The sequence below is a fragment of the Halictus rubicundus genome, chromosome 6, assembly GCF_050948215.1.
Source record: "Halictus rubicundus isolate RS-2024b chromosome 6, iyHalRubi1_principal, whole genome shotgun sequence".
Taxonomy (NCBI): domain Eukaryota; kingdom Metazoa; phylum Arthropoda; class Insecta; order Hymenoptera; family Halictidae; genus Halictus; species Halictus rubicundus.
The window spans coordinates 6,269,717-6,294,764 of record NC_135154.1 but is presented as its reverse complement, the minus strand read 5'-3'; the positions used below and the strand labels follow the sequence as shown (position 1 = coordinate 6,294,764).

Sequence of the window (25,048 nt, the reverse complement as noted above, 5' to 3'; positions counted from 1 at the left end):
AAATTTCGAATTATAACTGCCATTATCTAATCAAATATTAATAAAATCTTACAAAAAACTCATCCTACACTCGTTTCGTCCTGGATTGTTCCGATAGTTTCGCGCCAATAGGACTACTCTACTAGGTTCTCCACACACATAGATACGTTACTGCAACCGCCCATTCTGGACATCACGTCATCTCTATCTGTGAGGTACCTACACCTACGGACTGCGGACACGAATCAGCAATAAATAAAAGAAAAAAGGCAACCAATGACTTCATCTATGACCATCACATATATATAGCATATCTACATAAATTTATCGATTCACTTACTCACCTTTGTAAATGTAAAATTCGAAGAATACTATTCTTCTCTGTAAGTCATCTATATTCTATATTATATATTCTATATTAGTCATATATATTAGTCATCAACAGACTCATTAACGAATTAAAATTAAGACGATAAAATCTGAAATATTAAAATTAAATTTTAATTCAAATGAAGGAACCTTAAGAAAGGCTTTATTACTTTGATGAAGTTGTAGTAAAAACGACAAATTATCATATTTATTAAATTTATTATCTTTCAATAATGACAATGTTAAAAACAAAATTATACATCATTGTCGCACAATAAAACTTGAATATAAAGTCCTGTCTAGACTGACAGAAAATTGTCCGCAAGTTTGCATTGCCCGAAAATTGTCCGAACGACGCCAAACGCTAGTAAGCGCTCCAAAACAGAGAGGAAATGAGAATGCTCACGCTCGGGGTCTTAGTGTCCCCATATTTCCTGCATCATCTTTCTAGCCTGGAACAGAACCTGCATCATCTTTTTAGCCTGGAACAGAACCTGCATCAACTTTTTACCTTGGACCAGAACTCGCATCATCTTTTTAGCCTGTATTAGAACCTGCATCATCTTTTAGGCTGGATCAGAGCCTACATAGAAGAGCCTCTTTTAACATAGAAATAGCATCCACTCTGGCATTATTTGGAATCCGCCGCTAACGATGCAGGTTCTGGTCCAGGCTAAAGAGATGATGCAGGTTCTGGTCCAGGCTAAAAATTAAACTAGGGGGCAGCACTACACCGGAGACACTAAAATCCCGGGCGTGAGCACTCTCATTTCCTTTCTGCTCCAAAATTTAGCCGGACGCCATCTTGAATTGCGCGCACGCGCGGGGCGCTACTGTGCTGCCACCATACCTAACAATCAAGGAGCACCTATACTAAAAGGAGTTGACACCCCCTGGGATTATCACTCTATTTCTAGTATAAAACTGCACATTGTCAGATTATTACCAACAGAGTTACCAAATTGAATAAATTGATCATAAGTTACATTTTTTGTATATATTTTTTGAACACTTGTTGCACGTTGAAATTTGGCAACTTTTTGATTAAACTTCTGATACTTTATTTACTTCGCTCTTTTATTTTGTCGTTTATATTCGATAGTTATACAAAAATGAATAAGATATAAACTATTAAAATTGTGCAATGTACACAACTCTGTTTTATTTTTCCTTTCTGTTGTTCGTGAAAAATGTGCAGTTGAAACCTTAGAAGAAAAATAAATAGTTAAAGGACGTGTGAGGCGGTGAAAAAAAATCAAAATAAGAGGTTAAGTTCGATCGATGATAGGTAAGTATTTACATATTGTATTCGGCGGAAAGTTTCTGCCTTCTTATTGCTATCTAAATAAGCATAAGCATGAAAACTACGACTCAATCTAATAAAATCAAAAAATTGTGACGGTATAAATTAAGAAATGCGCCGCGATTACTAGCAATCGATAGTGATTAGTGAATCAATGTTACAGAAACCTGTTAGTATTCCGCAGGGTCGTATAACTATAACTCAATACATTTTTCTGTTAACGCGGTACTATCGCCCTCTTGCGATATGTGTGACTACTAACTGGTCAATGCTCATTCTCCGTGTTGTGTCTCGGCTTATTCGAGTGCTCGAGAACACAATTATACAACAGGTTACAATCACTAATAAAATAGACTATAATAGTATACGCATACATAGTTATAACATTTGTTGGAATACAACGGTATCATGGCGTATTAGGTTTAAGTGTTCCCACGGCAGTTTTCCCCACGAAGAGAAGGATCCAGGCAATGGCATAAAATCAGGACCGTCGTCTATCCAGGAAAAGCAGCTAGCCTGATCGCATTGCAACACAGCACATTCTCATATAGTCTTACATACATTTATACAGGATACACGGAAACACAGTGTCGGTATTCAGAGCAGCACCTTTATTATACAAATAAAATATATACAGGATGAAGTGTGTCGTTTATTTAGAGTAACTTATGTATATAAAGACATTTCTAACAAAATTTCTTGAGTCCATCATAATGGTGTCGTCTAATTGTAAATTCTCTATCTTTTTGTGCCTTTTCAAATTAACTTTCGGAGTAAATTTACTTTCTCTTTTTCTTTAATTTTATGTGACATAAGCTGGTCTTTCAAGGATTATTCTACTTTCAAGGATGGTTTTTCTGTATCTGAGGTGCTTCATTTTCCAAACATCTTAACAATCTTTCTCCCACAATTAACAGCGTTTGATTGTTCTTGGCAAACTTCTTCAAGCCATTTTCCATTATGCTTAAAAATTTCATCTTTTCTTCTGTAAAACTGAATTCTGCTTCACGTGATACTCCTGCCCCATGTAACCGTCCTGCTATGTGTGATAGTTCTGCCTTGTGTGATGGTCCTGCCTCGTGTGATGGTCCTTCCGCATGTGATGGTCCTGCCTCGTGTGAGGGTCCTGCCTTGTATGATAGTCCTGCCTCGTGTGACGGTCCTGCCTCGTGTGATGGTCCTTCCCCGTGTGATGGTCCTGCCTTGTATGATGGTCCTGCCTCGTGTGATGGTCCTTTCCCGTGTGATGGTCCTTCCCCGTGTGATGGTCCTTTCCCGTGTGATGGTCCTGCCTCGTGTGATGGTCCTGCCTCGTGAGAAGGTCCCGCCTCGTGTGATGGTCCTGCCCATTGTAATGGTCCTGTCTGGTATGATGGTCCTGCCTCGTGTGATGGTCCTGCCTCGTATGATGGCCCTGCCATGAGTGATGGTCCTGCTCCGTTTGATGGTCCTGCCTCGTGCGACGTTCCATTTTCTTCTTCTTCCTCGTCTCCTATAATATTTTCTTCTACATCTTCTATACGAATGCTTTCTTCGTATTCCAAATACCTTAATATTTCCGTAATGTCTTCAAGACTGTTCTCCTCGCCAGTAATGGTATGTATCATAACGCTCATCTCCGAATGCATCGATGTATTTAATAGAATTTTCTCTTCCTCTCCCGAATGCATACGTAAGCATTTGTTCCACCCGTTCTCAATATTAGCAGACGTGATATCATCCCACGATTCATTTAGAAAATACAGACAATCTTTTATATTATATTTAACATAAAATTCTACAAGTCCTTTTTCCAATTGTAAAATGTGACGCAGAATTTTGTGCCTGTAATTGGTTTTCAGTTTCACAATTACGCCTTGATCCATAGGTCGAATACGCGAAGTAGTGCTCGCTGGCAAATATACGATTTCAAAATGATCATCTTCTTGTGACGTATTGATTATTTTGTGACTGGGACAATTATCTACAAGCAACAATACTTTCCCTACTATCCCGTTGGCCAATTGATACTGCCGTACGCTTGGTTTAAATTCCTCCTCGTACCACTCATTGAAAATTTGCAAGTTCATCCATGCTTGCCGCTGAGATTTGTAAACAACAGGCAGTGGTTCACAATCTTTTAGTGCTCGGGGGTTTTTAAATTTGTGAATCAAAATTGGCGAGAGCTTGTGCGTCCCATCCGCGTTGGCACACACTGCGATGGATACTCTATGCTTTTCCCTTTTTTCGCCCGGCGATATTCCGTCTTCCTGTGACAATAAACTTTTCGTAGGGACAGTCTTCCATAATAATCCCGTCTCATCCATATTATAGATATTGCACAAATTAAACTGCTCTTCTTTGATACGTTTTGCGAGAGCATCTACAAATGCTTTTGCATCTTCATCGTCCGCACTTCCCTTTTCACCATGAGCCCAGCCTAGACGGATTGCATATCGGTTCTTAAAATTCCTCAGCCAGCCACTGCTCACAGTAAACGATGCAGATCCGAATTGACCACTAAGTTCCATCGCCTTCTCTTGTAATAATAAATCAGTCAATGGATTATCCATTGCTCGCTGCTCCAGAAACCATGTATACAGACGACTCTCTAACTCTGCGTACGGATATGTTTTTCGATTATTATGCTGTAGTACATGCCGCCCTCGGCTCCCGAAACTTAAAGATGAACACTCTCGACGAATACGATAAATCACATTTGTAGACACTCCATACTTGTGACACAACACTTTCGTCGGCACTCCTTTCTCTAATTGTTCGGCAATTGTAATTTTATCTTCCATTGAGAGGAAAACTTGTTTCTTATACTGCTTTCTTACCATGATTCAAGAAAACACCTTGATTAAATAACTGTTTAATGTTCCGCGTGGAATAATTATTGTTTGTTTGTATTGACATGAACCGGAAACGAGGTCTGGTTACATCGGCTAGTAAACGCTTTCTGCCTCCGAGGGTCTTCGTGAACGAGCTGACGGTGTTTGAAAAACCCCGTGCCCCTCCTGAAGACACCGAGAAAGACCCTCGCGAAACTATGACTCTGGCAGTCGTCGCTATCGAAGGACACTTTAGAGGTCGAGCTGTTGTACCAATCCGTCCAGAACTCGCACGATCCCGGACGACACTGAGGTCCCGTTTTCCGTGGATATACAGCGCTGCCTCGAGAAACGGCACCGATGTTTGTTTCGAGAATAGGAAGTTCCTATCCCCCGTCTTCTTTTGAAGTTGTCCGCGCGACACCAGAACGAGAGAGGGTGTGTCACATACCCTTATCCTTTTCCAACGAAAGATATCGCCGCTCGGCCGACAACTTTATGGACTGCCACTTGCTCGAGAACAAAGTTGAAGCCGAATACAATATCTGTAGGTATGTAGCAGAATGAGACGGCATGTCGTACTTGTATCGCCGCTCGGCCTACCACTTTATGGTTTGTCGCTACATTTGAGCCTCTCGCACAGTCTCCCTATTTACCCTGGGCCCACCCGAGAACGAATCGTGATTCTGCATGAGAAAATGAGCCGAAAATGTAGAATAACATTTTTACATGCGAAGCTACGTTTTCGAGAAAATCGAATACGCATGTTATGCGATAGGAATCGTCTGACGCGTCTGATCATTACCAACCAATTCTACTTCCTGCATGTACTAAAGCACGCGAACCCGACGGATCTTTAAACTCGGTTTTATCGAAAACAAAGCCTCAAATAAACAGAATTTATTCCGTATTTTCGACCTATTTTCTCATGTAGGATCACCCCTTCCACGGTTGTACCATCAATACTTGGACACCCTGTATATATGCATTGGTCTACCCGTATGGCTCGGGCGCCCGTCCGAGCCCGACCGATTTTGTCCGACCCGACCCGAACCCGAAATATTGGATACCCACACACCTCTAGTTTATGGGACCCATAAAGTTGTCCGGCAGACCATAAAGTTGGCCGAGCAGCCGTATCTTTTGTTGGAGAAGGATAGATTATGACGTACCCTCTTGTTCTGGTACTAAGCTGTGTCGAAAGAATAACTTCAAAAGAAGAAGGGAGGATACAAATTTCCCATTCTCAAAACAAACATTGGTGCCGTTTCTGGTGACAGAACTGTATATTAATTTTTAAAAGTTCTTTTAATTCTCGTCATCCGTTGGTACTAAGCTTAGATGTTGAGGCAATTAATTTAAATATATGGAAAAAATTCAGCATCAATCAAATCCTTTAGCAATGAAATATAAAAAAAAACTCGGAAGGTCATTAATCGTTTTGGCTTATGAGCAAGGCTTATCGGCTTGTATGCAGTACAAAAAAGAACACTTTTAATGTTACAGTTGTTCTTGAACCATTTTGTGCCGTGAAGAGACAAAGCTCGCCATAATTCTGAAGTGATATAACACGAGTGCTCTACTTCACTTACTTACAATGTATGTCACTATCTAAAAATGGTTTTTATCTAATCATATAGTAACATAGTGTGTGTTAAGCTGGTAACACGGTAATTATTCGTTTTAGATTGTAGACAATTGTAAATAATTTATGACATCGGATTGTTTAAAACTCAACACTTGTTTAGTAGTAACAGAAATATTCAACGCTAAAAAATGTGAAAATAATTACAATAGGCTACGGTTCAAAGAAATAGAGAAAATAAAGGCGACACCAGTTTCGGGGAATGATCTTTGAACAAGAGATCTTTGTGCGGCGTCCTAAGAGGCTTAGGTGAGAAAATGAAACCACGGAGTCAGTAGGCATTGCACAATTTTTGGATTACCCCCCGAACTGGTGATTCGAAATTATCTGAATTATCAGTTAAAGAAATTATCTCTTCCCGAACTTTGATAGGGAATTGCGAGAGAACTGGGAGTTAGAACCAGTGTCGCCAGATCAAGACTTGTACCCCCACTCTACCACAGCCCGGTCACGTGACGCGTTTCGTCTCTGTCATGCACATTCCGGTAATGGCAGAGTAACCAATATTTAAGCATTAAAGTAACGTAGACACACAATAAATATCAATTTTCGTCTCTCTTCTGTAACATTATCATAGACAAACCGGTTCTAATTATTGTAACCATGAAGATGATCGTACGGCAAGGAGTTAATTGCAAGGCTATAATCTGCAATAGACAAGAATGGAGGTCCTACAAAGCAATAAAACTAACAAAATGTTTGAGTATTAAAATAATAATAACAAAAATGTAGAATTAAACTTACTTTTGTCCACCCAGTTTCTTTGCTTGTTTAATTGTTTTAATTAAACGTAGATAAGATGTAGATATTTATAATAAATTCATCGCCGTTTTAAAATAGAATCTCAGTTTGTGAAGATTTTGGTAAATTATCGTATAGAGTACTATTTAAACTTTGTTTTGTTCGCCACTGTACCGTCACCTTGTGATTCCGTACCACGTAGCCGAACAGCCGAAGCTCTGCAAAGTGTGTGATGCGTTTCGAATTTCTTTTCTCCGCGAAACTGAAGAACTGTAAACAATTCTAGGTTTTTGTTTGAGTAGGCATGCGCGTCCAACACTTATCCAGACAGCTACGTATCTTATCATTTGTTCAATCCCGCCTGGTTTATAGCTGACATGCTATGATTGCAGTTTGCCGCCAGTCTCGTGACGGGTCGAAGAAAGAAAAGACAAACGCAGTTTTCTCGTGATCTTTAAAAGATATCGCCGAAACTGAAGGGTGATAGCGGTTGGCAGGATGTCACGTGACGAGCCTGACAAAGGATGGGCATGGATGATCGTCGCCGCTGTGTCCATTATTAATGTGAGTTTGTCAAATTTTCATTTTTACACTACCCACAAATATATTTGTGAACATCTGTACACATTATTCGGCAATTTCATATTTCTTCGGACGCTTTTGGCGTCGTTCGTTTTGTTCTCTACGTTAATCTTTTTTACTTCTTCGTCGGGGTATAAAGGTCACCTTGAGATTCTGTATTGTAAACAACAAATTTTAATCTTGTGGTTGGAGTGACAATTACGGCATATAAGGCAAAAAAGTCACTTCGATGTTCTCCAGACTTTTAAGTCTACTCTAGAATAGAATGAAACTAACATTGTCTCAAAATGTCATCCAATTATTGTGTAATGAGGCACGTGCATAGATCAATGGTTTCTAGAACACACAGATTAAAAGTTAATCGGTCGAGTGGAAAAGTGGGCCACTAATGGGAAAACTATGCGTTATTTAGTTATGTTGATTCTTAAATGCAATTTTGCTAGTGCATAAATTAACAATTAGTCAACGTTGTTTGCTTTCGTTTTTGTTGAATGTCCGGTACGCGAACCATCAATGAAAAAAACTATTATTCAAAATTATTGAACATTATAAATTTTTTAGTAGATAGTCAAGGCTTTATCGAGTTGTCCGAGGCAACATTACGTGTTTCTTTGGAGAAACAGTTCGGTTAAAAAGGGTAGAAAATTAATTTCAAATAGACAATTTTCTTCCGTAATATTTTTACGTTATCGAGGAAAAAAAGATAACAGAGATACTAATGTAAAAGGAAACAGTCTACGTAGAATACTCTTCATACATATACGTATCTAATCATACATATGTATCCATGTATTTATCACCTCTATGCGTCTTCATTTGATAAATGTATTATACATATGGTTATATTTGCATATGCGAATTATAGGATAAGAAAGGTCAATAATCTATTAAATGAGTTCATTTAAAAGAAGCAACAGTAATATCAATGTAACAAACGATAATTATGAATAATGTTCCAGATAATTACGATTAACTTGTTCCGGTATGATTGGTCTGATTTGATATACAGTCAGTCAAAAAAGTCTCCGTACACGTTTTAAAACGGAATAACTATTGTAAAATGAGTACGAGAGCCTTTGTACGACAGTATTCTAGCATACGTTAGAAGATTCTTCAATCGCGACAACAACACCTGTATCACACAATTAAGCAAAATATAAATCTGTGTTATTTGGTAAACGGTGCAATCTGTAAAACCCTCAATTGCCCTCCAATATCCTAATACAGTACTAATTGAACATTCCCACACAATACAATTTTACCACTTGGATTGTATCAATTGTTGAGACATGCTAATTGTGTGGCCCTCTCGAATTGAATTTTGGGTCTACGCTGCGGTCAATTTTGGGCAAAGTCATTTTTGAGAGTTTTTCTAACATTTCTTTGATGAATTTATTGCTTTATGACTCAGGTACGGCAGGTTCCCTCACTCTAATTTCCCCTTCTATCGCTCTATTCCGCCACGGGCTGGTGTCTTCTTTTTTTGTCATCATTTTTTCGAGTTTAATCTTTTTTTTCATTTCTTTCTCTTCTTCCAACTTTCTTTTCATAGTTTCGTCTTCTTGCAAATATTTTAATCCAAGTTCGGAGTTAATAACAGAAGGTATTTTATCCTTGGTTTCTCTTTTGTTTTACTGACTGTGTATTTCTTTAAGGTCAAAAAAGAATACTTAAACACAGAAGGGGCGCTATTATATATTGAGCTACTTGTAGATTTATTTTCTAATTGTACATTTAATACATTTTGACAATTTCGTAACACTCGTTATGTACATACATTCTCCCTATTCTTAATTACACAGTCTTCTGTTTGAGTTGCAAATTGAACATCTGAAGTGATTTGTGACTTGTGAATAATATTGTGATCACAAGGCTGATTCGTTTAGAACTTATATCTAATGATTATGTTCTATTCTCAATTATCACAGTACCATCGTTATCAATTAAGAAATCACGATTAATGTTCCCATTAGGACTAGAATTTTGTATATTGTATTCATAGTTGTTTTCTAAATCCAGAACCTGCAAAAAATAAAAATCACTTACCTACCTACTAATTATAAATGTAAATAAATATCGTAGAAATTGTATATATTTATAAATAGTATAAAAAAGGTAAAATTGACTTAAATTTACGAGTATAAACTACTTGCTTAAAAAGATATAAAAAATGTATAAATATATTGACTATGAATACATTTGCATTAACTATGAATACATGTGATTAAAATGATTGTGACAAAATATACTATAAAATAGATATAAAATCATACATTTATCATTGAAATGTTTTTTTCAGCAATAAAATGCTCTTATCAAGCTAACCATGGATTTTTAATATCTTCTTCTCTACTTTCCATTGTTGAACTTCCTTGCTCAATACCATACACTTTAACACGTTTCGACATATTGTTCCAAATATGAAAAAGACTTGTATCTTCTGTTCGACCAGTCCATTCATTTTCATCACTCGCTGCTCGAAAAGCTGTTAAAGTTGTAGGATTAATACTTTCTTCAATACATTTTAAAGCTACAAAATAATCTGGATAACTTGTTTGTACACTCGACTGATCATTTAGTTGCTCGTTTGACTGAAACACTGAGTAATTGATTGCATTAGATGAAAATGGCTTCAGCCCACAAGCCTCGAAGCCATTGCTCAAAATCCTCTTCAGATCCAAATTGTTGAACACTTGCTCTAACTCTTGTGCAGCATCGATCTTCAATACACTTAAGCAATTATTTCGTTGGCAATATTCACTCACATGTTTTTTCCAAGCTACTTTCAACGGATGAAACATACTTTGGTCTATTGGCTGAATGATCTGTGTAGAATTTGGATGCAAGGCGATCAGTTCAATTTGATTTTCATAACAAAATTTAGCCAGTGGTTGAGTAAGGTAAGAAGCGTGTCCATCAACATACAAAATCACGGGTAAAGTTATATCCGTCTTGATGAGCCAAGGATGGAATACATTAGTTATATATTCATAAAAGTTTTCTCCTTGCATCCAGCCACTGTCTGATGTGCCGTAGCTCCAGCCAGAGGGACATTTCTCATACATTTTTTTTGGTATGCGTTTATAAGAAAACATAATAAGAGGAGGTGCTAGTTGACCTGCAGCATTCCCAGTCACCAAGATTGTCAAAGCTTCTTTTTCATTACTATTTACAATAGAATAAACATTATTACTTCCTCTTCTGGTCCAAACTTTATCAGATGTAGGGTTTAGTTGTAAAGCAGTTTCATCTGTATTAAATATTCTGGTTGAGTCAATGTCAATCAAACCTTTTACCTCTAAGTGTGCCCCTACTGTAGAATACCACTTTTTTAAAGCAACTTCAGACACTGCAGCTTTAGACTGAGACATGTTCTCAGTCATTTGTGTGCATACATCCTTGTGTCGCTTTACGAAACATGAATACCAGCTTTTACCAGGACCATTTGCGCCAAATGGAGCTTGGAGTCCCGTTTCTTTCACTATAATTCTAACACTGTTCAATAATTGCATTTTAGTCACTGCATGACCACGACGACTACATTCAAAAATCCATTCTACAAGTTGAGATTCTTGAGAAGGAGGTAGAACGGAAGAAGGTCCCGGTTTTTTATCTTCATATAAACCATTTACTTTGCTATGCAAAGTTGATCGTGGTATTTGATATTTCACACTCGCAGCATTTATTGGAAGCCCAGATTCAACAGCTTTTATAGCTAATTTAAGGGCCTCCTTACTGTACATCATACGTTTTCTTTTAGATTCATTCATTTTTAAATTAAGTTTTTCTGTAATAAAAATAAAATACCCAATCAGTCGCTTAAAGATTCATGCTGGAGATGGCTATTTTAATCAATTTTTATACTAGCGTATTTTTTGAAAGATTTGTTTGTTTGCACTTACCTACGTTTCGTATAGAAAGAGGTTATATTATCTGTCAATACACGCGTACCTACGCGGCACGGTGTGGCACAGTAACTAAGCACTCACAGTAAGCGAAATCTAGCTCAGTTACTGCGCATAGTAAATGACGCTACTTCCAAATTCGTTTCAGTTACTGAATTTATTGAAAACAAAAGCAGAATTTTAAAAATTTACTGTTATTAGTGTTTCTTCCGTAATTTAAATGCGTTTTAAGAATATAATACATGTTTCTATGCGCCGGAATTATTTACATTACCAAATATTGACTTTCATTTGTTTAGCGTTTTCTCAAGGTTTTTTATAACCTTTACACAAAATTATCCTAAGTTATGTTAGTTCATGTAACGAAAATTCGAAATGATCCCTTTCACACTTAATTTTAATAAATAAACAATTAAATGATTTTAATGAACACTCATTGTGCTTTGAAAATAAGTACAATTAATATAGACTAAGTAATTGGCAACCCCACAATAATTGAGTTCCTCACCCTACTCGTTGTCGCACGCTTTTCTTTTTTTTTTTTTTTGAATGAATAGACAGCGGACTTTATGCAAAATAAAAAATTGTCTATCTGAATTGCAACAAGCTGGCGTGAAATTTCTGCTTATTTTCCTTCTTAAGTATATTTTGAACAAAAAATTGTTACAGATGGCGATATTACCTATACAGCAATGTTTCGGTCTCATTTTCTCGGAACGTTTCCTTGCGCTCGGTATCACCGCCACGCAAACATCCTTAATTCTTCATTTAAATGGGACAATTACGTGCAGTCTAGGTTTGATAAGCGGACCGATGATGAAAAGATTTTCATTTCGAAAAGTTGCTTTCGCCGGCAGCTTGACAATTGCAGTTGGCATCTGTATGACTGCGTTCGCAGTTTCCGTTCCTTCTATTATCGCCACTTATTGTATCATCGTGGGTAAGTATTTATATTTGAAGACTGGAATTAAAAAAGGCTGCAAGCACCAACTGGACTTTCATTCTTTCCATTTTTCTGATGTTCTAATTCTTTTTCCTCACTTTCCTATTCCTTTCTCTTTTCTAAAGTCAGTAAATTCATCCTTCTAACATCTCAAAAAAAAAAAACTCAAGTCGTTTGGTCCAATTTCAAAAAAGTTATTCGTTTTTTAAAGGTGTCCGAATACTTTTGTCCCCCACTGTAAATCATTTACTAATGTGCTGCTCGCTTTGTTAAGTCTATTTAAATAAATTAAAAAAAAAACAACGGGTCAAATTAGATCGCCGTATTTGTAGTAATAAAAAAAATAGATAAAGGTAGATAAAGTGATAATTTTAGTTATAACTGAGAATTTTACTTTGAGTAGTAGAATAATAAATATTGATAGCCAATTTTGATCATTCGAAGTTTATTTAAATTGTTTCGATATTTTTGTAATGGATTTCATGTATTTGTATTTGTAATAGACATCATAATTTGCAGGTGTCGGTTACGGAATAATGTTCCCAGCAACAACTTTAGCAATGAATACATATTTTCGAAAGAAACGCAATATGGCAATGGGATGCTCGGTTACTCTCACTGGCCTTGGTCCCATTTTAATGCCTCTTTTAATAACAAAATTGTTAGAGAATTATGGTACCACTGGAACTCTTTTAATTATCTCTGGTATTGCTTCACATGCATTCATTGGAGCATCGTTGTTGAAACCATTTAGGGAAGTGGATGTAAGTCGTAAAGATATTAGAACGCCATTGTCATGAAGAAGACACTAAACATAATTCAAAACATAATTTCGAACTTTTATTGGCATTTTTTATAGTAATCTTTAATTTTTTAAATATATTCAAAAATATTTGCAATGAATGGCATGTGTTGCATGTTGTTGCATGTGCTGTGTTCTTTCACTTTAATCGTTCATAAGAAATGTTTACAAATTCATTTATATAATGGTAAACCATGTAATTTTATTTAGACAAACCTGCAAGGTAATTTTATATCTACAACCGAGTTATTATAATATACAGGGTCTGCAAAAAATGTTGTACTTTATTAAAAGAGGAGGTTACTGGGGTCATTTGAAGTAACATTGGCATTACACAGTTTATTTCTTAAATATTATTTTCGGCAAAGATTTTCTGGTATTTCATACAAACTCACCTGAAAATATTAAACTTTTTATCGCGGCATGTATTCTTATAAAATAGGTTTCATCACCGCAGTTCTGCATCTTCTTAATATTGTAGGCGAAGGCACGGATTTACGTTCACCATCAGATTTGATTTTCAACAGATTTCATGTATCACAAAGGACAATGGCACCATGGAATCTTCCGTAGAATGCACCGACAACCGTGCTACGAAAGGGTTCCAAGAATTAAATTTTGAAAACAAGACTGACGACAAAGACGCCGAAAGCAAACGTCAACTCTTGTGTAAAACTGACAATATTAAAATAAAATCATCCGAGCAGCCGTCGTCACCGGATCTGAAAACAGAAGAAAAAAAAACATTTCTTTCAACGATTTCAGAAAATTTGGATCTCGATATGCTGAAGGATACTCGTTACGTCGCCGTCATATTAGGTAATATTACAAACTTCTTAATATAATATCCTATTTTTAAGTCTTTTACAGCAATACTCATTGAAAAAATGTTACGCTCCTCGGCGACCGAAACCACTGAATAGAACCTCCTGGCCGAAATATGTCCCTGGCTAGACCCGTATTTTGGACATATATCGAGTAAACAGTGTATTACAAAGAATGTAGTACCTCTACTAGAACTGTCGCTCGGCAGACCCGACGATACGACGATACGAGTGACGACCGAAGTTAGGAACTCCCCTTACGACTGCAATTTCGAAATTGTCTAATAGATTTCGTCGCGGAACGAGCAGGGCAAACATGTATAGTATTTGCGAAGCCAACTATTTACGTTCTAGGCCAGCGCTTAAAGCCGTACCTCGTGATTAAACGTCAGAAAAAGCTAATGGTAATAGACGTTACAGTCCGCTACGGGAATCGAGATAATCTAGAACGGGCCTTTAAGAATAAGGAAGAAAAGTAGAAAACATCCGCGGAATACATTAAGATAAAAACAGGATGCACAGCGGCAAAAGTGCTGCCAATAGTATGTACAAGAGTAGGAACGAGAGAGGCAATGTCCTTGAAGGCAATCCAGAATCTGAAAAAAAGAACTGCACATAGCTAAAAGGATTATTACATCTTCTTCAAGGAAGGATTATTATTATATCTTCTTTATAATAGGAATGGGAATATCTTTGGTCGCCGAGACAAACTTCAACGCTCTGATACCCTTCATTCTCGCGGAGCTGTCAGGCCTTCAAAGGACTTCGATCGCGACGATCATGTCGATTCAAGCTGCGTCAGACATCACTGGACGATTGTGCGTCCCGCTACTGGCACAAAAAGCTGGTTGGACGCCAAGAAATCTTTACATATTATCTCTGATAGGCTCGACTATTGGCAGAACCGGTAAGCACGAAAGTTTTACTTGCATGCGTTCTGGTTTTTGAACTTTCAAAAGATCAAAAAGGGTTTGTTTGACAAGAGACGAAAGATATTTTATAGGGTGATAAATACAAATAAATGTAATGAAATAAATATTATCGGTTCCAGTATTATCGATCTGGGGAAACAGTTACGCTGTTGTTATCGGTGTGGCGTTGATAATTGGCGTTGCAAAAGGGACGAAAGCTGTTTTCCAGACATTAATAATTCCCGATTACGTTCCGCTTAAAAGACTGCCGGCTGCTTCAGGCATGCAAATGGTTTCCAATGGTATACTGTCTATCGCTATAGGCCCAATCATAGGTAAGTGGACATTTATTTTATCATTGTCCTCTTAAATTTACGTTCAGTGGAATTAGATTTACTGAATTGTAATTTTAATTACAATAATATGGAAATTACGTTACATGGTCGAATTTTATGGAACACGATAGGTTTGATCTAAGCATAAAATTAACAAATAGGCGAACCTTGAAAAGGTCTGCAGTCTAAATTGCTGTGTCGAGAATACGAAAGATTAATATAAATCTTTCATCGAGTGATGTTCACTGTAATAATGCCGTTAAGATTAAATGTCATGTTTACCATTAACACTTGGAGTACGTATCGTTAAAAACGGTCATCGGGGTGAGCACAAAAATTCTACGACAGTACCCACAGTATCTGCGTATAAAGGAGGATCCATAAGTAAAGAAAGGCATTATCCTCGACACTTCGGATTACTTTAGGATACGCATTATGCTCGTTGCAGGTCTTGTGATACGATCGCCACCGTACGGTTAAAACGAACAGTTGCATTGCCGCAGTTGCATACATACTCGGTCTAAATTTGATTGCTCTCCGATGACCCAGTGGCGGTACACCAAGGGTTAAAAGTCAGGGCGCAAGTAGGGACAAAAAAAAATGATTCACTCATTCAGTTGATAACATCATTCAGATGTTCACCACTGTTTTGTTTACGTTCAAGGTGTAGTGCACGATGCGATGGATAGTTACATAGGCGCTCTCCATTTCACTTCGTTCTTGAGCCTTTCTTGTGTCTTCCTATGGTACGCAGGAGGACTTTGGAGGATAAATAACGTCGCTGCAGATCATCCCGAGAAAGGAGTGACGAAAGATATACCGGAAGATGCGTATGAATGTAGCACGTAAGATATTGCTGTGTAATTTAATTGATAAACATTTTTTTTGTAAATTGTACAACTTAGGGGAAGTATAAATTCTGTACCTGAGAGCCAGACTAATCTGTGTCTTTCTATAGTATTTTTTAACAAAACAGGAACGTAATAATGACAGCAAATAAAGTAATACATTGTTAGTAGAATTGAAATGAGAGGAGATGGTGCAGTGTTTAGCTTTGGAACGTTATTGCTGAACTGCACAACAGATAATTTTACGTTTTTGCTCCAAAGAACATTTAAACTGAGGCTTAGTTTACTAGCTAATGTGTAAATTATTTTTTTTTAAATCCTGTTGGTCACAATTGCGAAGAAAACAGTAGAGGTCACGATTTTGAAGGTTTTTATTTGCGTCTATAATAAAAATTTGGAAGGTGTCTTAAAAAAAAAAAGTAAATCTAGACTAGCCTTGCACTCAGACACAGAATTCTACTTTTCCTTTTACTTTACTTTCACGCCATGCTCCGACAATCAACAATCGATAATAGAATAATAACCACGAAATTCGTACAATCGCCACAACGGGCAATTTTGAACAGCTGTGATCTCTATTAGGGTCATTGTTCGCTTCTTATTTATATTTTATATTACTATTTCAATAGTGGTAATTGTATTATATATTAATATTTTATTACAGATTTTTTCACATGGATTCAAAGGCACCAAAGAAATTAAAGTAATGCGAATAACGTGAGATTATAATACTCTATTTTACCGTAGTGAGATTAGATTGAAAATAGCTTTTAGCTGCACCTCGTGTTTCGTTTTAGCAAATGTAGTTTAATTTCCTTTTTCTTTATTTCCCAATCTAATAGCATGTTGTTGTGCAAAATTTTGTGTGAACACAATAATTTCTGATATTTCTTGACCCAGCACGATATATTTTTTTCACTTTTTTCGTTCGCGGTAAAATGGGCCAGCGTTTCTCTCGTAAACAGTAAAATGGTCTATGTCAATTTTTTCGATATATTGGGAAACATAAACAAACATTGAAACTGTCAACGGAAGTCACACTGAACACCATTTCTGTAGCCTTATCGATATTTACAGTAGTAAATAGTTACGAAATGTTTGATCTACATATTTCTTTTATTTCTGACCGTGTGCATAAGTACTAAAATAAAGAAACTCTTTGTTGTCTTCCGATGAAGCGTAAAGGCGCAGTAACGGAATAATGTATGTTTACTTAAATACGTTGTCTTCGTACAGGAGTGCGATATTGCAGTGAAAGAGGCTGCAGTGACAGTGGTTTCGAGGTCAGTAGAACACACAGAAGGTTCCATTACAATTGTAAACAGCATTTACGACCATGTTCCATTAATGTTTTTTTATTTTCAAACGAACAAGAATTTCTCCAAGTTATATCATAATTTTATACTGTCACTAATTGCAGACACAAAATGTATAGTTCTTCTTATAGTAACTCCCTTATATTTTGTTTTCGATCAGCAGAAGGACCAGAATCATGGCAACACACGTTTCTCAAAACATACTCTATAAAAAAAATACGTAACTCGTGTAATTTTCATGATTTTTACTTAAAAGAAATAACTACTGTTCTTCAAATACCCATAAATACGTGTGCAAAATCCTAATGCAAAAAGGAGAGTAGTTCGTCTGGAAAAAATTACGAAAAATTACCATTGCTCGAAATTGCGAAGAGAATTTAAAGTATGTCTTTCAGTATTTGGGAACAGAGGCTACTAAATATGTGTGTTATTGATTTCCTTTGAATCGAAATAAAATTCTACTTTGTTGTAGTCGATGAGTAGCATTCGGAGAAAACGTAGGCATGCAATAAATATAAACTTTCTTTTTTTTTTATCAATGAAATTCTGAACGGCGAAGAATTTCTAATCACTGTAACAACGAAAATAAATAGTAGTGCAAGGGGTTAACGCTTGGTAGGTTTAACGTTAAACGAGAAGCCTCGCTTATCAGCGTTATTCGCGAGGACCAGTGACATTGATCTCGAGTAACATTGCTATTTCCATTTTGTTGTAGTCGATGTGTAGCATTCGGAGAAAACGTAGGCATACAATGAATATAAACCTTCCTTTTTTTGTCAATGAAATTCTGAACGGCGAAGAATTTCTAATCACTGTAACAACAAAATAAATAGTAGTGCAAGGGGTTAACGCTTGGTAGGTTTAACGTTAAACGAGAGGCCTGGCTTATCAGCGTTATTCGCGAGGACCAGTGACATTGATCTCGAGTAACATTGCTATTTCCGGAGATGGCCTCGGCCAGAGTCGAACGCGTAGTCTTGCGAGAAGCAAAACCACCTTTCTCCTAATTGACCAAGGAGAAGGAAGAAATCCGTTGCGGCAACCAGCCGTGTAGCCCTTGCTACGTCACTGAAGGGGCCCCGTGACACACATCAATGGGCCTAAACGTAACGGTACCCGCAACAGTGACCTACTCTCCGGGCGACGCGACGTTGCGCTCTCTTCCCCTTTCTTTCCTCGCGTTCCGTCTTGCTTTCTCTTGATTCTCGGTCAAGCGAGCGTCGAACGCTCCGCGAAGGACTTCCCGGGCCCCGTACTTTTACCAATGCTGGCTTGCCAATGCCCGTTCGCCTCCGCCTCGCCTTGTCTCGCGTGTGTAGCGTGTAGCGTGTAGCGTGTAGCGTGTAGCGTGTAGCCTGTAGTACGTAGTGTGTCTGCTGCTGCCGGCTGATTACAGCCAGTAATGAAAGCGTCCTCTTCGCGCGTGGAGGTGCTGACATGTAGCCGCGAATGCTCGCTTGTCTTCCCGTCGTCCTTTTTACGGTATCAATCGGCCTGTCAGTGAAAACGATACGCGCCCGGACCAGCACCGTGATCGCCGTCCTTGTGGGCCGCCGGTCCAACACTCTAAACAAACGTCAAACACGAGTTATGAATGTAATCGTGAGTCTTGTCCTCCAGGTGAGCCTACTTCACCTTCACCCGTACCTAATATCGAGCATCCGAAAACCTTCGCGAACCTAAACCCGTTCAAATCTCTTCATCGGACTCGTTCGACCGAGCATCCTGCAATTCATAATCGGGCAAAACGCTGTTTATCCCTCCGACGCACAGTGCGGTATTGTTGTTCGATTTTGATCTAATTGATGAGTGATACCATCGGTCGTAAACTATGTAACTGCAGACATTAATTCTCGAAAAAATTAATTGAGAATTTGTAAAAGTCTAGTATACGTCAAAACCTGATCACTAGAAAATCATTTGTTCAACACGAGGAGTGTTGAATAGTGTTTGTTGCACCGCAAATAAGGAGAATTTGAATTAGTTTCCAATTCAAAAAAATTCTTTTTTTCTACAGAAAGATATTAAAAAGAAAATGTTCAAAACATCCTGTAGTTTTGATGCTAAATATGATACAAGTTGCTAAAAATTGCTTTTTATTGAATATAAGCAGAATGTCGAAAGAAATGGATAAGAAATCGACAAGAAAATAAATGAAGTAATTTCATTTTACATTTCCAGCTATTAGTGATTCTTCATCTTGCTAACATTAGTTCGTACTGAAAACTTTGCACATCATATAGATCAATTTGATGCGATCTCATTGTTGGGCTCTCTAGTACAGCTTATTATTGTATACTCGCCACGTTTGCTTCGGCTTCCACTCGACTAATACATGAGACCATCGTGGATGAGTTTTGACTTTCGATTGGTAGAAAGCGGTCACGAGACGTGGTACGAATTACTGAAATTCATAACGTCATCTTATCTAACCCATTAGAAATAAGAGCGTAGAGAAAATTCTTTAATATCTTTGTGCAAATACAATTTGCCTGAGATAATTAAACTGTTTCTTGGACTAAAAGAAATTGTATTGAATTATTATTCGAACTGTAAACTATAGTTTATTTCTCATGCCTATAACATAAATCACGAACTTGAGTCTTTAATATCCAAATGTATATTAATGTGAGACTTTAATTCTTGACAGACAGTGTGAAAAGTATTAAAATTCGACTAAATGGCTGGAGATTTTTTTTTTGTTGAGCTGAGGTTACTGGCTAATGTGTAAATAATTTTTTTCTTAAATTGCTATTGGTCGCAATTGCGAAGAAAAAAGTAAAGGTCACGATTTTAAAGTTTTTTATCGGTGCCTATGTATAATGGGCCTTGTGTATGTTCCATCAGGATCGAAAGGTGTTAATCTTAAAGTTCATGCATTTATAGCTAGATAATGCTACAAATCGACAAATATTTTTGATTTTGTCGTAAACATGGACCGAAAACTTGTGTTGCATTAATTTTATTTTATTACGCAGGTGATCATATATCAGCTCGTGCGATGTCAAGGAAGTGGTGGCCCAAGTACTTTTGGATATGATGCATCGTCAGCGTGCAGTAAACCGTATTCGCGTTCCGGACGCGCCAGATTTACAAATCTGCCCTGTGATTTCCGACGACAAAACTGGTGTACAGTAGCTGGCAGTGCATATCCTTGGTACCACAACTAATTTATTTTATTATAATTCAGATGTAAATATGCAAAACGTAGACAATCTGCCATTTTAAGAATACCGTATTTTTAAATATTTCACAAATTTAGAACTGGTGGAAATTTGTGTTTTTAAACATTTAAATAGCAAATCTTTTTTTATTCGTTTACTGTTTCCTCAATCTTTTGAAACATCGTCGGCGATTTTGGAACTTTTTGGATAAACAATTTCTCGTGTAAACCTTAAACAATTAAAGGGACTTATTAATGTACAAGTATGTTTAAAAAAGTACAAAGTTACACTATTTCTTTTAACACTGACTTATAAACCATTATTGTAGTAGGCAGAGGAAAGTGTATATTACCTTGTAACATAATATCATTGGACTAACTGAGTGTTTAGGTCAATTGTTACGAATATTGGTTACGTACATAAAATTTATATTTAATATTTGTATATTAAGATTTCATGCTCAATGCAGTTGTATAACTATTGTAACTAGACTGCGGATATTTATACGTTTGTAGGCCGTGTACAAGCAAAAAACATGAATAAAAACTCCAAGTTAATTTAACCAAAGTCTTCATTTTATTTATTACCCAATAGTTGCTTTAGCGAGAAAAGGTAATTCCTTTTTTAATTCCCGTGCTTGTAGTTCCGTCTCCAAATGTGTATATGTGTTTGTATAAACATCTGCAGTCTAGGTATAAGGCACTTCTTTTCTTGGTAATGAAAGATTCAAGTTTTTTAATCATTTGTTTTGCCATGTGCGTCAATGTATTTCAATCCACAAAAAATAATCTGTTTAAAAATTCTATAGAAAAAGACCAATTGAAACACAATTAATTTTTACAACTCGTAGAACGTACTTTGTCTTGTGTAAAATTCCTTTTCCTGGCCCTATATTTATTAGACTATTAGATTAGATTGATAGACGGAGAGATACTTTTTATACATAGATCAGATTGTGCAGTGCATTGTATACTCCAATAATTACTATATTATCAACGCCTGAATCAAAGGATTACAGATGAGATGTATTAATATACGAGGCTATATATTATTAGTATATTGCCAAGCAACAATTGTAACATTTGTATTTTTTTTTTTTTCTTAAATACAGTTGCGTTTACTTTACGCGATCAGGACAGCTAATAATTTTGAAAAAGTCAGTTTGAAAAACACCGAATTCGTTAATGTACAGTAAATAAACAATATTTCTGTGATATGTGTTTTTATAGAAATACGGAAAGGTGTTGAACAATTTGATTATTAATGAAATGTGTACATTTGCTTTGTTTCAGGCACGCTGTTCGGCGTTTCGTGCAAGAGAATCAGGGATTAATGAGACGCATGTACGGAGACGAAAGACACTTTAACGTGTTAAGAGCAGAGTTCGAGAAAAATGACATAGAATTGAAATACGATGATTACTACAATCATTTCACAGACGATCACAGGTAAGCGTAAAATGAACTGAATAGAATCTGGAACGTGTACGACTAAATGTTTGCGCGTGTAATTCCTTTATACACGGTTTAAATATTTCCTTTCGACATGGCTTACCCGGAAGCCTCGACAAATAAAACAGAATGCTTGCTGATAATACCATACCTTCTTAATTACCACTCGAGTTGCTGTGCTAGACCAGGTGACAAAAAGCGCAAAAGTTTGAGTCGTTCGCACTACACTTAAACGCATAATGGCAAAGAAATTTTTAGGAAATACCAGTACACGCACGATTACGAGTACATCGAGGACGAAGACAGTTTAGAGGTGAACGGCGACGAGTACGAAGGACGGGACTTCACGAGTCGATCGTTCAACAACAATCCGGCGAAGCGGCTGAACAAATTTCCAAAATTGAGCGAATATACAAGACCTCATTTCCGTCCAACCGAGAAATCTACGATTTCGACTTCGACGACCGTTTCGTCGTCAACTGCCGCCGCTTCATCTACCGTTGATCCGCTATCTTCTACACCCGCGACATCAACAACCGTTTCTACCACTCACGAGCCAACCACTAAATCGGCTTCTTCGACAACGACTTTAACGACCGGCGCGAATCACGATAGAAAGGAGAACAGAACGGAGGAGATGGTGCCGGCAACGGTTGCAACGCAGGTCGCGAAAGAACAGAATTTTAGTATCAATGAAATTTCCGAGCAAACGGACAAGGCCGAGGAAGAGCCGGTAGAGATCGCCGATGTTGTAGAGGTGTCCGAGGCGAATTTTGAAGAAACTTCGATATTCAACCTGCCCGGCACTACAGAACTGCCAGACGAGCTTGATTCCAGCGGAGACCTGTTTGCTACGCCAAAAGAAACGACCGTTCAAGAGACTACCAGTTCGAACGAGCAACAGGAGTTTCGACCGCGACCAGAATATCGGCCTGCGCATAAGCCGGAAGCTTCTTTCATGAAAGGCCAGCTTTATCAGGATGTCGCGGCAAAAGAACAACAGGAACAACCGGTTCTGAAGCTGAGAGGCATGTAAGTGGCGCTGATATCATCTGCATCGGTTATGCATTCTCTGAGGGCATTTCACTTTTGTTTGACGCTCCTGTAACATTATCGTGTTCTGCATAATTAATAGGATATAGTATATATATATACAACACACAATACACACACACACACACACACACACACACACACACACACATATACACACACACACACATACACATATACATACATTTCAAGAAAATTTGAGAAAGTAATCGCCAGGTAAACACTCCCTTAGCTATCTTCTATCAAGCATTGGGGCTTCTCTGATCACACCTTAAGGGGATATTCTGCTTCTGCAGGCAGTTTTTCACCACTTTTTAACAGAAATAACTGATAAGTTACCTTGAAAACTTATTTAAAAAATACAGAAAACATCAAATGTCAAATTGAGAAAAGTTCAATCGACCCACTAATAAAAATAACTGAGGTAGCTATAACTGAGTTAGGTGGCCCTCCCTCTATTGACTGACCCGATTATTTTCTGATTGTTTTCATTTTACAGTCAAATGTTTGTTTGCGTTTCAGAAATGCTTGCCCCGTAAAGGAAGAAGTGGTTGCACCATTTTGGGCGAACAACACAAGAGGAGAAGTGTTAGCACTTCTGAATTTGTATCCCTTCGAGCAGTACGTTCACTGGGAGAAATGCACGTAAGTATCAATGTAAATTCATCGCTTGCTCGTAAGGGCATTGTTTGTTTGTAAAAAGAGTAAAAGGCTCACGTTTATTTTTACAAACAGTAGGGTAAATATTTACATTAGAGGAGCCAGCTCCGATTTTGAGGGGCTCGAAGTATATAATTAATGACATCATTTCGAACAACTTTTCTTTATACGTGTTACCGTCGCGTCGCTCTGCTTTAGTTTCCGAAATATCCGCATGAACCAAGGCCGAGCAAAGGTGACATTTACGTATAGCGAAAAGTTGTTCAAAACGACGTCCCTGACAACATATTTCCAGCGCATCGAAACCATAGTCGGCTCCCCTTCTGTGAACAGTTACGCAACTTAATTGCACTTTATTAAAAAAAGATCATATTATGAAATACACAATTTACATACTCCTTCCTTTCTATAAAGGAAAGGTGCTATTACACGAAGTTAATAGTTGCTTTTACAAAATACTTGCTTAATTCACGATACAAGTGTGGAACCTTTATTATCCGTACTAATCGATAGAACATACGCGTTCGAATAATAGTAACATAATGTAACTACAGTTGTACAATGAATCGTGTTATTGTATATGGGTTATATTTCTTTCGAAAGTCGTATAGCTTGTTTATAGTACTATCTATATGTACACATGCTGAAATTACACGCGAGTACTATTAGTTCCGACATGTATTAATAAACCGCAGAAACTCAGTGAAGTACCTAATATTTCCATGGTGTAGAAAATCAATGATTAAAAATAATTTTGTTTGTTAAAAGACACGAGAACAAGCAGATGTACTGCAGAGACGGATGCAAGTGTGAGCAGCAGTACAGGCTCCATCGGTTGTTGGCTTACGACCCTAACAACGAATGCCGTGGCATCTTCAGCGATTGGTTCAAGTTTCCCAGTTGTTGCGTTTGTCGATGTTACGACTTGCCGCTCGAATTTCGTGTAACATCTCGATCACCTCGTACACAGAAACAACGAATCAAAGTACGACCGCCGCGAGACAATTACTCGTAAAAAAACCGGAAGCTCATGCGATGTACATAACGGTGTTATTATATCAAATATATCGACTATTTATTACACACACACACACTTTTTTGTTTTAATATGTATGCAATTGTTGTGACTAGACTCCTTGAATAAGTGCAACATAAAACAGTGAGACGATTAAAAGACTTTAAGAGTATTAATATAATATTTTCACTATGTTGAAATTACTAGTGAAAGATATACATTTCTATTTAGCTCCTGTGTCTTACAATACTGGTGCAGAAACTTTTTATTTTGCATAAAGATCCAGAGTCTAGTTATGACATTGTCTAGTTATAAGAAAATATGTACATATATATGTATTCCGTTCATATTTGTTTATACCAAAAACCTTCTACAAAAACAAATTTTGT

General features: G+C 37.2%; 2 protein-coding genes across 12 annotated transcripts; one reads left to right on the top strand and one right to left on the bottom strand.

The window, feature by feature from the left end:
* The first annotated feature begins 816 nt into the window (after positions 1-816).
* Positions 817-24,829, top strand: Spz4 (Spaetzle domain-containing protein 4). Of its 9 annotated transcripts, XM_076789650.1 has the most exons (12): positions 817-1,636; positions 6,152-6,358; positions 7,243-7,414; positions 12,007-12,277; positions 12,800-13,044; positions 13,610-13,901; positions 14,586-14,813; positions 14,958-15,152; positions 15,817-15,997; positions 16,665-16,703; positions 17,237-17,283; positions 20,295-21,088. In XM_076789650.1, the coding sequence occupies exons 3-11, from the start codon at positions 7,349-7,351 to the stop codon at positions 17,253-17,255; spliced, it is 1,536 nt and encodes a 511-aa protein (XP_076645765.1). In that variant the 5' UTR covers positions 817-1,636; positions 6,152-6,358; positions 7,243-7,348; the 3' UTR covers positions 17,256-17,283; positions 20,295-21,088. The 9 variants fall into 9 exon arrangements, 8 of the variants coding, with proteins under 8 accessions (XP_076645765.1, XP_076645766.1, XP_076645763.1 ...); XM_076789651.1 differs by lacking the exon at positions 6,152-6,358 and having other exon boundaries at positions 7,223-7,414; XM_076789648.1 differs by lacking the exon at positions 6,152-6,358 and having other exon boundaries at positions 818-1,636; positions 20,295-21,087.
* On the bottom strand, positions 9,000-11,707 carry LOC143355123 (uncharacterized). Of its 3 annotated transcripts, none has more exons than XM_076789658.1 (3): positions 11,607-11,678; positions 11,335-11,488; positions 9,000-11,219 (listed from the first exon to the last, which is right to left on the bottom strand). In XM_076789658.1, exon 3 carries the CDS (start codon positions 11,200-11,202, stop codon positions 9,748-9,750), a length of 1,455 nt encoding a protein of 484 aa, XP_076645773.1. In that variant the 5' UTR covers positions 11,203-11,219; positions 11,335-11,488; positions 11,607-11,678; the 3' UTR covers positions 9,000-9,747. The 3 variants fall into 3 exon arrangements, with proteins under 3 accessions (XP_076645773.1, XP_076645771.1, XP_076645772.1); XM_076789657.1 differs by having other exon boundaries at positions 9,004-9,454; positions 9,706-11,219; positions 11,335-11,707; XM_076789656.1 differs by having other exon boundaries at positions 11,335-11,707.
* Positions 24,830-25,048: the final 219 nt, after the last annotated feature.

What these genes read in the sequence shown, in the direction of transcription:
- LOC143355123 (XM_076789656.1), bottom strand. Translation starts at nt 11,202, where the DNA reads ATGAATGAATCTAAAAGAAAACGTATGATGTACAGTAAGGAGGCCCTT.
- Spz4 (XM_076789647.1), top strand. Translation starts at nt 18,766, where the DNA reads ATGCTCGCTTGTCTTCCCGTCGTCCTTTTTACGGTATCAATCGGCCTG. An exon ending in TCGTGAGTCTTGTCCTCCAG is followed by an intron (nt 18,937 to 20,294) that starts GTGAGCCTACTT and finishes TTTATTACGCAG; the next exon opens with GTGATCATATATCAGCTCGT. An exon ending in GTTCTGAAGCTGAGAGGCAT is followed by an intron (nt 22,964 to 23,506) that starts GTAAGTGGCGCT and finishes TTTGCGTTTCAG; the next exon opens with AAATGCTTGCCCCGTAAAGG.